At 37.9% G+C, this 13285-nt stretch overlaps 2 protein-coding genes across 2 annotated transcripts in view; one reads left to right on the top strand and one right to left on the bottom strand.

The window, feature by feature from the left end:
- Window positions 1-13285, bottom strand: part of CSMD1 (CUB and Sushi multiple domains 1) — a 1818880-nt gene that overhangs the window by 522116 nt on the left and 1283479 nt on the right. The gene's annotated exons all lie outside the window — the stretch shown is intronic.
- Window positions 12139-12859, top strand: LOC133081331 (group XIIA secretory phospholipase A2-like). Its single transcript, XM_061177438.1, has one exon. The coding sequence runs from the start codon at window positions 12193-12195 to the stop codon at window positions 12757-12759; it is 567 nt and encodes a 188-aa protein (XP_061033421.1). The 5' UTR covers window positions 12139-12192; the 3' UTR covers window positions 12760-12859.

Here is a 13285-nt window from a genome sequence, read left to right as displayed (position 1 = left end):
TGCCCTAGCAAAGGAAGCAACTAACACAAAAGAAGTATAAACAACTACTTCTATGATAAAGGAGACCATAAACAAATAAATTAGTGGAGACAACATTTACATTACTGAAACAATCAGAAATCATTGTAAATGAAGTGCTAAGAATAGTGATGATGACGATGATGATAATGTAAAATTAAACATTTACTCTTGGCTAGAAACTCCAAGCATCATTTACACACATTCTAAACTGAATCCATACAACCATCCCATGAGGAGATAATGTTAAATCCATTTTCCAGGAAAGGAAACTGGGGACAGAGTTACATTCAATTGATTACAAAATCCAAGTTCCTTTGCTTACATTTCCTGCAATGAGCTAATGAGACATTTTATATTAAAGGGTTTGTAAATTGAAGTGAGGCTTTTAAAAATAATTTTTTAAAATTCTTAATAATAAAATTCCTTTTATATTAAAAATGAATATAATATATGGTCCCAACCATAAGGCTTTAGTTCAAATACCATCTGGTGGTAGTTTTCCTGCAGTAAAAAGACCAGATTCACAGGCTTTCCACACAATGCCATGAGCCACCTCCAGAGCACTAAAACAATGAATTGACTTGAATATTAAATCTTCATGTAAGATGCCATTATTTTACAATAAAATTTAGTTTATATACCTTTGAAATAATAATCCAAAATAGAAACCATTTAAAGAAACACATTTTTTAGTGAAATTGCTCCTGTGCTGTATTAAAACATACTTTTACTGTTGATATTTATTTCTTTAGAGACCTGAAGACATGTTTCAGCTGTATCAATTTTTGAGACTAATTCTTATCATTTTAAACCTTCAGAGAGGTGACATGTTTCTAGTTGCATAACAGTCAGGAAGGTTGATACACAAAACACATTCTGGGTGAAATTCCTTGATATCAATATCTCCACTCTATCAATGACCTTTAGATGACAGACACCCATGCTAGGCATGTGTTTGGGGGATACTGTAAACTTCAGGCTTTTCTGCTATAATCAGTTTGAAATAAGTCAACACTGACATTTGTCCTTCAGCATTTAATGGACTGAGGCTGTACTGAAATGAAAAGCAACACCTACTTTTTAATGCATTTCCCCTTTTTGATTTGCAAGAGGTTTTATCTCTGCAAGGATGAAGCATCCGTATTACTCCTTCCTCAAAAACTAGTAACCTGATTAAATGTTCATTTCAACAACATTTTGATATTGTAGTAATTTCTTTCATTTAGCTATAACAGGATTATTTTCACTTAAAGGGCATCGCATGGGACATTTTTACATGCATAACAGAATTTTGGGTACTTTTCTCTTTCTACTGAATATTTGCAGTCTTTACCAGTCACTGGTTTTGTTTTTGTACATACTGACAAGCTTTATAGAAATAGGTTAACAAGAATTGTTGACGTTTTGATAATAAATTCTTATCGCAACATTAGGGTTTAAAATGGATAGTTTACATAGAAATAAGTTGTTAAAAACACATTGCTTTGATGTGCATTGTTTGGACCTCAGATTAATGGATGGACAATGAAACAGTCCACAAACAACTGGCCTTGTGTGTGAGAGTCCAGGATGGATTTTCCAAGTGTTTAATTTAATACAATGCCAGACATTTTTGTCTGGACTCTCTCTCTTTTATCATTACATATTTTAATTCTCTGACTTTTAAAACACTAGAAATTGAATGCCTACTATAATAATTTTCATATCTTGATTTTATCCACGTTCACTTATTTCCAATTCTAAGGCCATAGTCTTAAACTATCTCTTAGTTTACAGTAATTTATTTTTAAATCATATTTTAGCTTTTAACGTAATAAACTATACTAATGTAATAAATGCATTATTGAGAAACTCTTTCAAGAAATTATTAATGATTCTCTATTGTACAACAAATAAAGACTATTTGGCCGGCATTCAAAACCTGTCTTTCTAACATTATTCCAACTACTACCTGCAGGGATCTTATGGTCCAGGTAATTTTAAATACTCCAAATTCTCTCACTATTAAGCTTTTACTTTTCTTTACCATTGCCTCTTACTGATTTTTTTTTTTTCTGACAGAGGCAAAAAACAAGTAGATTTCTTATAAGGGCTATAACATTAATAATTATTCTCCAACTGCTAAAATCACCATGGCAGCAAATATTCAAAGAGGAATTATTTTCTTTATGTATCTTCAAGTTCAACCAAGATGTTTATTTGGTATCCAAATAAAATGAAATATAAGAATATGTTAGTACAAAATCAGTATAAATTCACAGCACTGAAATTTTTACAAGATCCCTGAGAGTTGTCCTTTTAGCTGTCCGATTACATACCGTCCTTGAAGATGTTTACTTGGTTGTATCCTGGCAGCACCCAAAAGAGATGTCTCGGACCTCCACTGGCCCCCACAAATGCAGAGTGACTGTCACCCAGGGACTAAGCTGCCTTAGCTTGAGGTATCACAGCCTGTCACTTCCGCTCTAGTCTCTTTGTGAGAATTTAAGGACTCTGGACTTAGGATTCATGAATAATTTTTAGGGCCTACTCAGAGATGTCTTGCAGGATACCTAATTATTCATGGTCTTCTAACAGTAAAGATAGCATTTCACCAGGTCAATTTATATTACTACTTTGCATAGGATCTAAAGTACTAGTCTAATAACCTTGAAACATGAGAGAAAAGGGGAAAAATATCTCAAAGTCAGTGTACAGTAAAATTGATTTCAGGATTATACATATATATATAATTACTTTATATTTAAATATCAGATATTTAAGTATTTTATTTTAGAGGTAATACATTTAAATTCTAAAACCTTATTTGTCAATTAGTAGATTTAAAAAATAGGAAATATTAATTATCTAAGTAATGAGTACCCATAGAAAGTTTTTATCATAATAGTTTATAAGTGATTTCAGAAGCTTGTATTTAAGTACATTCTAATACAATAAATATAAATGATGTCAGCATGTATCATATACTTTATGTATATATTTATTTTTTCACTTATACATACATTACATATGTATTCATATGTTATTAAATAATCTTTAAAATTTAAATTAATTTAAATAAATATTAAATATATATATTCAACCAAATATATATTAATAACTATTATTTGCTTATACAGAATAGTTAAAATATATAAATATTAACATTATTAAATTAATAACTATTATTTGCTTATACAAAAGTTAAAATATATAAATATTAACATTATTAAATTAATAATATTTAATATGAATGATTTGTCTATCATATATATTTTTATCATACTTTTATTAATATTTGTTTACAGGGATACTATACAATAAGAGAATGCTTAGTTCTTCTTTATGTATTCTAGCAGGGCAGAAATGTTAAATTCCCTGAGAATTTTTGTGATACTCATAGTCTAAAATTAATAATATATCAGTAAATCAAATTGATATGGTCACTCCTAAAATTCTCATTAAATCAAAATCTGTGTTTGTAATTTCACTCTGTACCTTATTCAGATGTTTTGCAAATGTGTAATTAAGAAACAGATGATTTTTTGACTATTATAAAACAATTCTCCCAGAATGCTGATGGCCATTTTGAAAACACACAGCTGCAAGGTATTTGGAAGAAATAATAATTAGTACACAATGATATAATATGTGCATAATGTTTCAATTTTACACATTATAAATTATTAACTATAGCTCTTTAAAGACATAATGGCATATCACCTCTAGTGCCGAGATCATAGATATTAAAAATCACTGAAAAAACTATAAATTACTTAAAGTCATGCTATAATTTTTATTTATATGGTCTCAACTGAATATATCACACTGCTTTTCCTTTGTTCCTCATTATTATAGATCTGCAAATATATTTTTTTAACATCTTTATTGGAGTATAATTGCTTTACAATGGTGTGTTAGTTTCTGCTGCATAACAAAGTGAATCAGCTATACGTATACATATATCCCCATATGCCCTCCTTCTTGCGTCTCCCTCCACCCTCCCTATCCCACCTCTCTAGGTGGACACAAAGCATCGAGCTGTAGATCTGCAAATATTAAAAGAGTAAGAATCTAATATTAATTAGTACTCTATTCATTTCTACAAAAATGTGTGAAATTTAGTTTGTATAAGGAATTATGCAATATTAATAAAAGAAAGAAGGGAATCATGGCATGTGATGTATTATGGCAGGTCTTTTCATATTTGTTACATAATTTAATCCTCACAAAATCTCTGTGAGGGAACTGTTACTTTTTCTGTTTGAGAAAGGAGGAAAGTGGAGTTGGAAGGTTAGTTTGCATATCCTATTTATTTAGCTGATAAATCTTCAGGGCCCACATCATTCTTACTATATTAATCCACTTTTTTACTCTCAGCCAAGAGGGGGTCTTTCAAGGAAGTTGTAAGTGACAAATTGTAAAACTGTAAGGTGTAAGTAGTGGTTGTATTTTGTATTTATTTTTTGTCTTATCATAATGCTCTACAATGAAAATAGGTTCTTTAAGCACAAAAAAACACATGTGAAAGTGAAACAGAGATCTTCTTTTCCATGTCCTCCTGCCCACATGCCTTCCTCTGGGAAACCTCCCAGCCCAAAGTCCAGCTACGACCTTTCTCGCCTTCCTTGTCTACCAGTGTGGGCCAACAGTGGGTATCTTGCCCAAATCAGGCCATGCTTCCCGTGAAAATAACTTATGGATTTGCATTTAAAAAATATATATCTGGGCCCTTAGCATTGACTTTTTTGAGAGCTGTAGCTCTGATGTATAAAAGACAGGAGGCAGTTAGTGGAGAGAGCTGTGTTTGAAAGGGTACCACTATGCAGTCTGCAGGCGTTAGGTGACACAGTCAGCCAAGGGAGAATAGGAGGAGCAGAGGCTCAGAGGGGGAGGGGAGCAGCTGGACATGCAGGGGTGGGCTCACAGGCCTGCTGGTACTGACAGGAGATGGAGCAGCCTTTCAGAAAGGAGCCCATACACCTCTGTCCATCACGTCTTAGCTCTTGAGGGAAACACTAAGAAAGTAACCAGTCCCAATAATCATGGCTCCCTAATTTTAGTACATATTCGTCCTAACAAGGACACTCTTTTCCTTAAGTGATTCTGGTAACCAAAAGAATCTAATTTTTTTAAGTTATCAAAAATAAAGAAAAGTAGCCAACATCCTGAACATTGACAACATCAAATGCTGGTGAGGATGTGGAGCAACAGGAACTTTCATCATTGCTGGTGGGAATGCAGGATGGTGCAATCACTTCGGATGAAAATTTGTGGTTTCTTATAAAAATAAACACACTCTTACCATACGATCCAGCACCTGTGCCCCTTGGTATATACCCAAAGGAGCTGAAAACTTATGTCCAAACAAAAACCTGCACACATATATGTATAACAACTTTATTCATAATTGCCAAAACTTGGAAGCCACCAAGATGCCCTTCAGTAAGTAAATAGATAAATTAACTTAGTACTCCAAAGAATGGAATATTATTCATGAATTTAAAAAGCCATGAAAAGACATGGAGGGAACTTAAATGCATATGACTAATGAAAGAAGCCAATCTGAAAAGTCTACTACATACATTGACCCTTGAACAACATGGGTTTGAACTGTGTAGGTCCACTTTTAGGGGTCCACCTGTATGTGGAAGTTTTTTTTGAATAAATATACAGTTATCCCTTCGAATCTGTGGGTTCCACATCTGTACTTTTCAACCAACCTCAGATGGCAAATTTAATACACAATCTGAGGTTGGCTGAATCTGCAGATGCAGGATTCGTGGATATCAGAGGGCCAACTATGGGACTTGAGCATGAATAGATTTTAGCATACATGGCAGGTCCTGGAACCAATCCCCCATGGATACCAAGGGACAAATGTACTATACACTTTCACCTACCTATATGACATTCTGGAAGACACAAAACTATGGAGACAGTGAAACATCAGTGGTTGCCAGGGTTCGGGGGGTTAGAGAGGAGATGAATGGGCAGAGCACAGACGGCTTTTAGGGCAGTGAAACTACTCTGTGTGATGCTATAATGGTGGATACATGTCATTATACATTTGTGCAAACCACAGAATGTACACCACCAAGAGTGAACCCCAATGTAAACTACAGACTTTGGGTAATGATGACGTGTCCAGGTAGGTTCACCCTTGGTAACAAATGCACCATCTGGTAGGGGGTGTTGATAATGGGGGAGGCGGTGCATGTACGGGCACAGGGAATATGTGAAAAATCTCTGTACCTCCCTCTCAGTTTAGTTGTAAAACTGCTCTAAAAATGGTCTTTAAAAAATAAAATAAAAAATAAAATAAATAAATAAACGAAGGAGGAAGAAGAAAAGGAGGAGGGACCACAAGGAAAGGAGGAAAAGGAAGAGAATGATGGAGGGATTAAGGAGGGGGAAGTAAAGGAAAGAAGACAATAACTCTAAACTTTTCTTGAAGAACTTGAAAGTCTCAAGGGATAGATGAATTCTGGTACGTAGAGAGGAGTTGAGGGGCTGGTGGAGAGGGGGCACCCCAGGCAAGGGAACTGTGTGGTGTGAGCAAAGGCATGGAGGTCAGAGTGGATATGGAGCGTTCACAGAACACAGTAGAAATTGCTCTAAAGGGGAAGGAGTTATACTGAGAAATACAGAGAACCCAAGTCAGGAACTGAGGTAGATGTCAAACTATGAAGATGCTTTTGACTGAGATTCCTCTTTTTTTAAATTGACGTATAGTTGATTTACAATGTTGTGTAAAGTGATTTAATTATATATATTTAATTATATATATATTCAATTATATATATATAGTATACACATATACTTTTTCAGATTCTTTTCCATTATAAATTCTTAATGAGAAATAGGGTCTCACTTATTTCACGTATGCATTTCACATGACATTCAGATATCTTCATTATGTGTATGTACATGTGCATGTGTTTAGTTACATGTAGTTATAATCTGAAACTTAAAATATACACTACAGATGGTCCCCAACTTACAACTGGTTTTGAAACGGAGCAGGACCCTATGGTCCTTGCCCTGCCATGTCCTCAGCCTGCCTTTTGTCTGTGGAAAAACTTTAGCCAAAGAATAAGTTTAATCAGAGAAGTGAGAGAATGCAGAAACAAAGGAAAACAGTCAAAGGAGACCAAATGATTATAGTTTAGTCATTAAGCATAGTCAAGAACCTTTAGTTCCTCCTTAAGGGCTATACATAATATTCTGAGCCATATCCTGTGAGCTGTTTTGCAGATACTGAAGCCTCCACCAGGTGGAGGAGGATGACTACATGATGACCAAATTGAAGCCATGACATAAGCTACTCCACTTCATATAGTTCTGAGAACTGGACTCAAAGAAATGGGAACAAACCCTGGAACTAAAGATTAACTGTACTTAAAACAACCAAGGTGATGCTGATCAGACCACCACATTACTGATTTCAAGATGACTGTCAGAACTGACTACGCTGTTCTGCTCCCGCCCTCCACCTAGACAACCCTGAAACTCCCCTTTAAAAAAAGCCCCTATCCCCTGAGCAGCAATCGGGAGTTGGTTCTCAGACAGGAGTCCACCCTCTCCCGAGGTCGCCGGGCTCTGAAATAAAGCAACCTTTCCTTTCCTACCAACACTTGTCTATTGAAAATTGACTTTCGAGTGGCGAGCAGCCAGACCTGGGTTCGGCAACTGTTTGACTTACAATTTTTTGACTTTACAATGGTGTGAAAGAGATATGCATTCAGTAGAAACCATACTTTGAATTTTGATCTTTTCTGGGCTAGTGATATGTGGGCAGATCACCTCTCATGATGCTGGTCGGTGGCAGCAGCCTCAGCTCCCAGTCAGCCACGCAATCATGAGGGTCAACTAACTGCCCACGTACTTAGAACCATTCTAGACCCAGACATCCGTTCTGTTTTTCACTTTCAGTACCTTATTCAGCAAATGACATGAGATATTCAACACTTTACTGTAAAATAGGCTTTCTGTTGGATGGTTTTGCCCAAGGCTAGTGTTCTGAGCATGTTCAAGGTAGGCTGGGTTAAGCCATGATGTTCAGTAGGTTAGGTGCATCAAATGCATTTCTACTCAACCATATTTTCAACTTGTGATGGGTTTATCAGGACATAACCCCGCTGTAAGTCAAGGAAGATATATATATATGGTCAAAAATATTTATTTTGAAATATTTTCTTTAAACTTTGAATTGGATTTTTCACTTTCTTAAATGGTAAATACTATAAGTGTACACTTAACATTTTTATGTTTACTTACAAAATCAAACTTTGGTAAATGGTGACAAGAATAGTATTTAGGCTAATTTGGCAACATCCTTCATGCTGAAAGGACACAACATAATTTGTGGTAAAGGGAAAACAGTCAGGTATCATTATTAGAGGATACAAACTGAAAAATAAGATAGAAGGCTCCTGTTAGAAAAATCACAGAAATTTATTGATGAGAAAATTAAATAATGCAGTCCAAGTCCTGTATTTTTTAGTTCTGGAGAGTGAAGTCCAGAAAGGTTAAGTGACTTTCAAGGTGTGGTGGGTGGCAGAACTGGGATTAAACAGAGCTGCTTTCAATGCCTGGGGACCTCGGGCAAGCTTGCTGTTGAGCCTTTATGAACCTCCATCTTCTCACCTGAAATATCTCCATGCAACATCGCTGTGAAGATTTAGTGTCTTAGCTTTGCAATACGCCAAGCAATCCTCAATAAAAAAGATTGTTTCTACCAGTATTTGTTCCTCTCCTCTTTCTGCTGTAAATACCTTGGGCTAATTTATTTCCGTGTTTTCTTTCAGCTCTAATGTTTCATGAGTCTGTCTCTATGTTCCCATCCTCAGGGAAATTTCATTGAGGGATGTTAGTTATTACACAAGTTTACTTTATAAAAGACTAGGGAAATGGAAAATACCGCTGATAGACACAGAAAGGATACAGGTAAAATGATATTATACCTGAAAGCAACATGCACTTTTCATAAAGTAAAAAAAGAAAGATGACTTGCATAGTGCAAGCAAAGGCTAAGAGATATAAATTTGGAACTGTCATTCAAAAACACAGGGTTTAGCGTCTCATAACTCAAAGCCAGTTACATTGGAAATCGTGCCTTTCAACTTAGAAGTGGATTTGAAATTTTGTTTTCACAGTATTTATACTTGTTTCTTACAGTGCTATTGTGTTACGCTTAAAAGCCAGCAAGAGATGTTAACATATTTTTTGAACAAACTCTGCATTTTCATTCGTAAGATGCAAACAATTGAAATGATTGGTTTTTTGATATGTTAGAGTAATCAAAATCACCATGGAAATAACACTTGGAAACAGAAATAACAAGTTAATTGTGGCCAATTCCATTTAGTTATTCACCATCCACTCAGCAACATACTGACTGAACACCCAGGGCAGGGAGCCTCTGTGTTAGCCTCTGGGAGGTTTAACAGGAAGACCTCACAGAGAAAGCACAAAACAATAAAACCCCAAAGCAGTACTCACTGTTACAAATTGGAAAGGTGCTATGGAGAAAAGAACAGAACAGCATTAGAGAGAATAATGGAGAGAGGGGAGAGAGGATCAGATTTAGGACGGGGTACGGGCTGGCCCCTGAAGGCGAACGACGCTTAAGCTGGAACTTTATTAAAGCATGACTGGAGTTAGCTAAGGGCAGAGTGAACATCATATCCCTCTTGGCCAGTCAACCGCAAAAGTCAAGCTTTTGCTTGACTTGGGAAGATATCGGGGCATTCAAAGAATCGAAAAAAGAAGGCCAAGCTGCCCATTTCACTGCAGCTTGAGAGGAAGTAGCAACCAAGTGGGAAACCACTGAAGATGCTTAGGTGAGAAGGTCTGACTTATGTTAAATACTTCACTTGGCTCCTCCCAGAGGACTGGGCAGACAGAGGGAGGAAGCTTTGATGTAATCCACACAAACAATGGTGGCGGCTTGGACGGGCAGGCGACTGGGAGATAGAGAGCAGCATACAGATTTTCACTGTGTTGGAGATAAAAAGGAAATGACTTTGTGATTGGTTAGGTCATAAGGCCTGGGGAGAAGGGAGTTATCTGTCGGAAGGGACCTATCATTTACAGTGGTGTGGAATGCAAGAGGAGAACAGATTAAGCTCGGAAGGGGAAACATTCCATTTTTGATCTGTTACATTGAAGATGCCAACAGACAGCCCAAGGGACAGGTCAGCTTGTCTGCTGGATCAGGAGAAGTGATGTATTACAGAAGCATGGGACATTTTTTTATACAGGTGATATTTAAAATCAAGGAAACCATCGATGGGATCTAGAATGAGATTCGATCACTCTGTCTCACCCTTGAACAATCCAAGCACGCTTCTTGGCATGTGCTGCTCCTTCTGCCTGAAATACCCTTCCGCCACATCTTCATATTCCTGCCTTCTCAGCACAAGGAGATCAGCGCAAGGTCACCTCCCCTGAGAAGCCTTCCATGAGCACCCTAGCTAAAGCAGCAGCCTCTCCAAACCGTTCTCTCTCCCAGTGCTCATTTTATTTTCTTGAAAGCACTTAACACGATCAGAAATTATATTAGTTATTTATTTGGGACATAATATAAGCCCCTTACATAATGTAAGTCCCTTGTGGTACAGAATTTTCTGTCTTGTTCATTATTATATCCCCAGAATCTGTACAGAAACCAGCACACAGTCGGAAAACAATATAGCTTAGCTGATGACTGATTTGAGAAACAACAGAATCCAGCCTCCAGTTGAGTCTGGAGTAGTTTGAACATCTTGAGGTCAAGAACAGGCAGATAAAACAGCCAGGGAACTCAGAAGGAGAACTCAAGGCGGCAGCCTGTAGTGCCAGGGGAGGTAAGATAAGAGAATTTTCCAGGATGAAAATTGTTTGAAACAATGCTAAGAAGCCAAGTAAATAGAAGATTAAAACATATCCACTGGTTTGGCAACACTGGACATTATTGCTGATTTTAGCAAGTTCGGAATAATGAGAGATTGAAGCCCTCAGGTGGACGGAGGGAATTTAACTGTTCAAAGGAAATGTTCTAGGTACAGCTCTTGAGTAAGTAAAAGACTCTCAAAGGATTTATCTTGAAGCAATTTGAGATTTTTCTGCCTTAGGCGCTAGCAGGTAAACAAGTGTCCTGAAATACTTAACCTATCTTTAAAACTTGAATTCTCCCCTGCTCCAAAGATAACCTGGCTTCATCTATGGTAGACCAAAAACATAACCACTCATGGAGAGATGCCTCTTCCTGTCCTTCCAAACTGCAGCTCAGTAGCCCTTAAGTTACAAATTGCACATGTAGAGAGAGAATACTGATTCTATAACCACGGGTAAATTCACCATTCATTTCTCATTATTTATATAAGAATGCAAGTATTTTTCCTTCAGATTTTGTTATTATTGTTTTCATCATTACCAGGAGAAAATTAGCAAGATTTTTTCTTAAGGTTCTCAGTAGAGAAAACTAACCTAATAAAAATGCAAAAAGATACTGCAAGATTAAAAGTACTTAGGCAATTTTAAAAGGCCACGATGTGTAGTGCTAGCTTTTACATGTGTGGTGCTGTAACCATTTTATTATCGAAAGGTCAAGTCCTAGGTCAACAGTGCTGGTTGGAGGCATCTTTCATCTCATCAGTTAGAGCCTTATTTTGCTCCTTGGACCTTCATTCCTAACCGCCTCATCCCCATTTGCCCTCACTGAGTTATTGAACACAAACTAAAGACTGTCCCTGGGGTATTTCCATCTTAATAAGAGATTATTTTTAGTGAGAGAGAAGTACCAAAAGCTTCTAGATAAATCTCAGTTAATCTGCAGTGATCAACTCTTAGATTGTGATGGGGGTTGTAGATGGATTAGGGCAAGCAGGATGCCTCTTTTCAAGGCATGAAACATTCAGTTGACTCTGAATCTCCTGGAATTTCTTTTCAAAATAACTACTTAAAATGACTGTAATGCAAGTTATTCGCTTCCATAATACTTAAGCCGGGAAATGACTGCAATTAAAAAGGTGAGCGCGGCACTGTCTCCCAGGGGGAGCTCGTTGCAGGCGGCGAGGGCCCGACTCCCAGCCGGGCAGGAGGCATGGGCGTGGAGCTGGCCGCTGTCGCCAAGCCTCGGGCCCGCGCCGCTGCCTAGGGCGCGGCTCCGGGGACCCGTGCGGCCTAGCACGGCCCGGCGCTGCGCGGATGGCCCTGCTCCTGCGGCCCGTGCTCGCCGTCCTTCTCCTCCTGACCGCCGCTTTCAGGTGCCAGGAGCAGGCCCAGACCACCGACTGGAGAGCCACCCTGAAGACCATCCGGAACGGCGTTCACAAGATAGACACGTACCTGAACGCCACCTTGGACCTTCTGGGAGGCGAGGACGGGCTCTGCCAGTATAAGTGCAATGACGGATCTAAGCCTTTTCCACGTTATGGATATAAACCCTCCCCACCGAATGGATGTGGCTCCCCACTGTTTGGTGTTCATCTTAACATTGGCATCCCTTCCTTGACAAAGTGCTGCAACCAACACGACAGGTGCTATGAGACCTGCGGCAAAAGCAAAAACGACTGTGATGAGGAGTTTCAGTATTGCCTCTCCAAGATTTGCCGAGATGTGCAGAAAACACTAGGGCTAGCTCAGCATGTGCAGGCATGTGAAACCACCGTGGAGCTCTTGTTTGACAGCGTTATACATTTAGGCTGTAAGCCGTACCTGGACAGCCAACGAGCCGCATGTAGGTGTCGCTACGAAGAAAAAACTGATCTTTAAAGAAGATGCTGACAGGTTGTGACAGCAGATGAGGACAGAAGAACATAACCTTTGACAAAGAGCTAATGTTTTCACAGCATAAAGCTGCCTTATTTTTGTGAAAGGATTGTTTTAAGACCTTATTTTGACATTAAAACTTCAAACTAAAGAAAAAAAAAAAAAAGGTGAGCGCACACGTGTGTGATCAAGTCTCCTATACTGCTGTGTTTCATTCCTGTCCACCTCCCTTTGCTTTCCCTTTCCAGGTGCAAAGAGGGCGCTGTCTCATGTCACTCCTTCTTTAGAGGCTGCGTTTCTCCTCAGTCATCTGCTTTAAGACAGAAGCTCTCAGAGAGGGGCAGATGACGAAATGAAGCCAGAGGCTTTAAAAATTATAATTATCATTTCAGAAGTACAAATTCCACTCTGAAAAGAAAAACAAAAACACTTTGATAAGTGGGTTCTTTCAAACCCGAGAGCTATGTTTCCTTAGTGAATATCCTATTATCTGGTACTTTTAGTTTTAAACTCCGTGCCCTGTTGTACC

The sequence above is a fragment of the Eubalaena glacialis genome, chromosome 20, assembly GCF_028564815.1.
Source record: "Eubalaena glacialis isolate mEubGla1 chromosome 20, mEubGla1.1.hap2.+ XY, whole genome shotgun sequence".
Classification (NCBI taxonomy): domain Eukaryota; kingdom Metazoa; phylum Chordata; class Mammalia; order Artiodactyla; family Balaenidae; genus Eubalaena; species Eubalaena glacialis.
Note: the sequence above shows the minus strand (reverse complement) of the source record. Positions and strands in the feature narration are given on the sequence as shown.

Excerpts from the sequence above, each read along its gene's own strand:
- LOC133081331 (XM_061177438.1), top strand. The coding sequence starts at position 12,193 with ATGGCCCTGCTCCTGCGGCCCGTGCTCGCCGTCCTTCTCCTCCTGACC.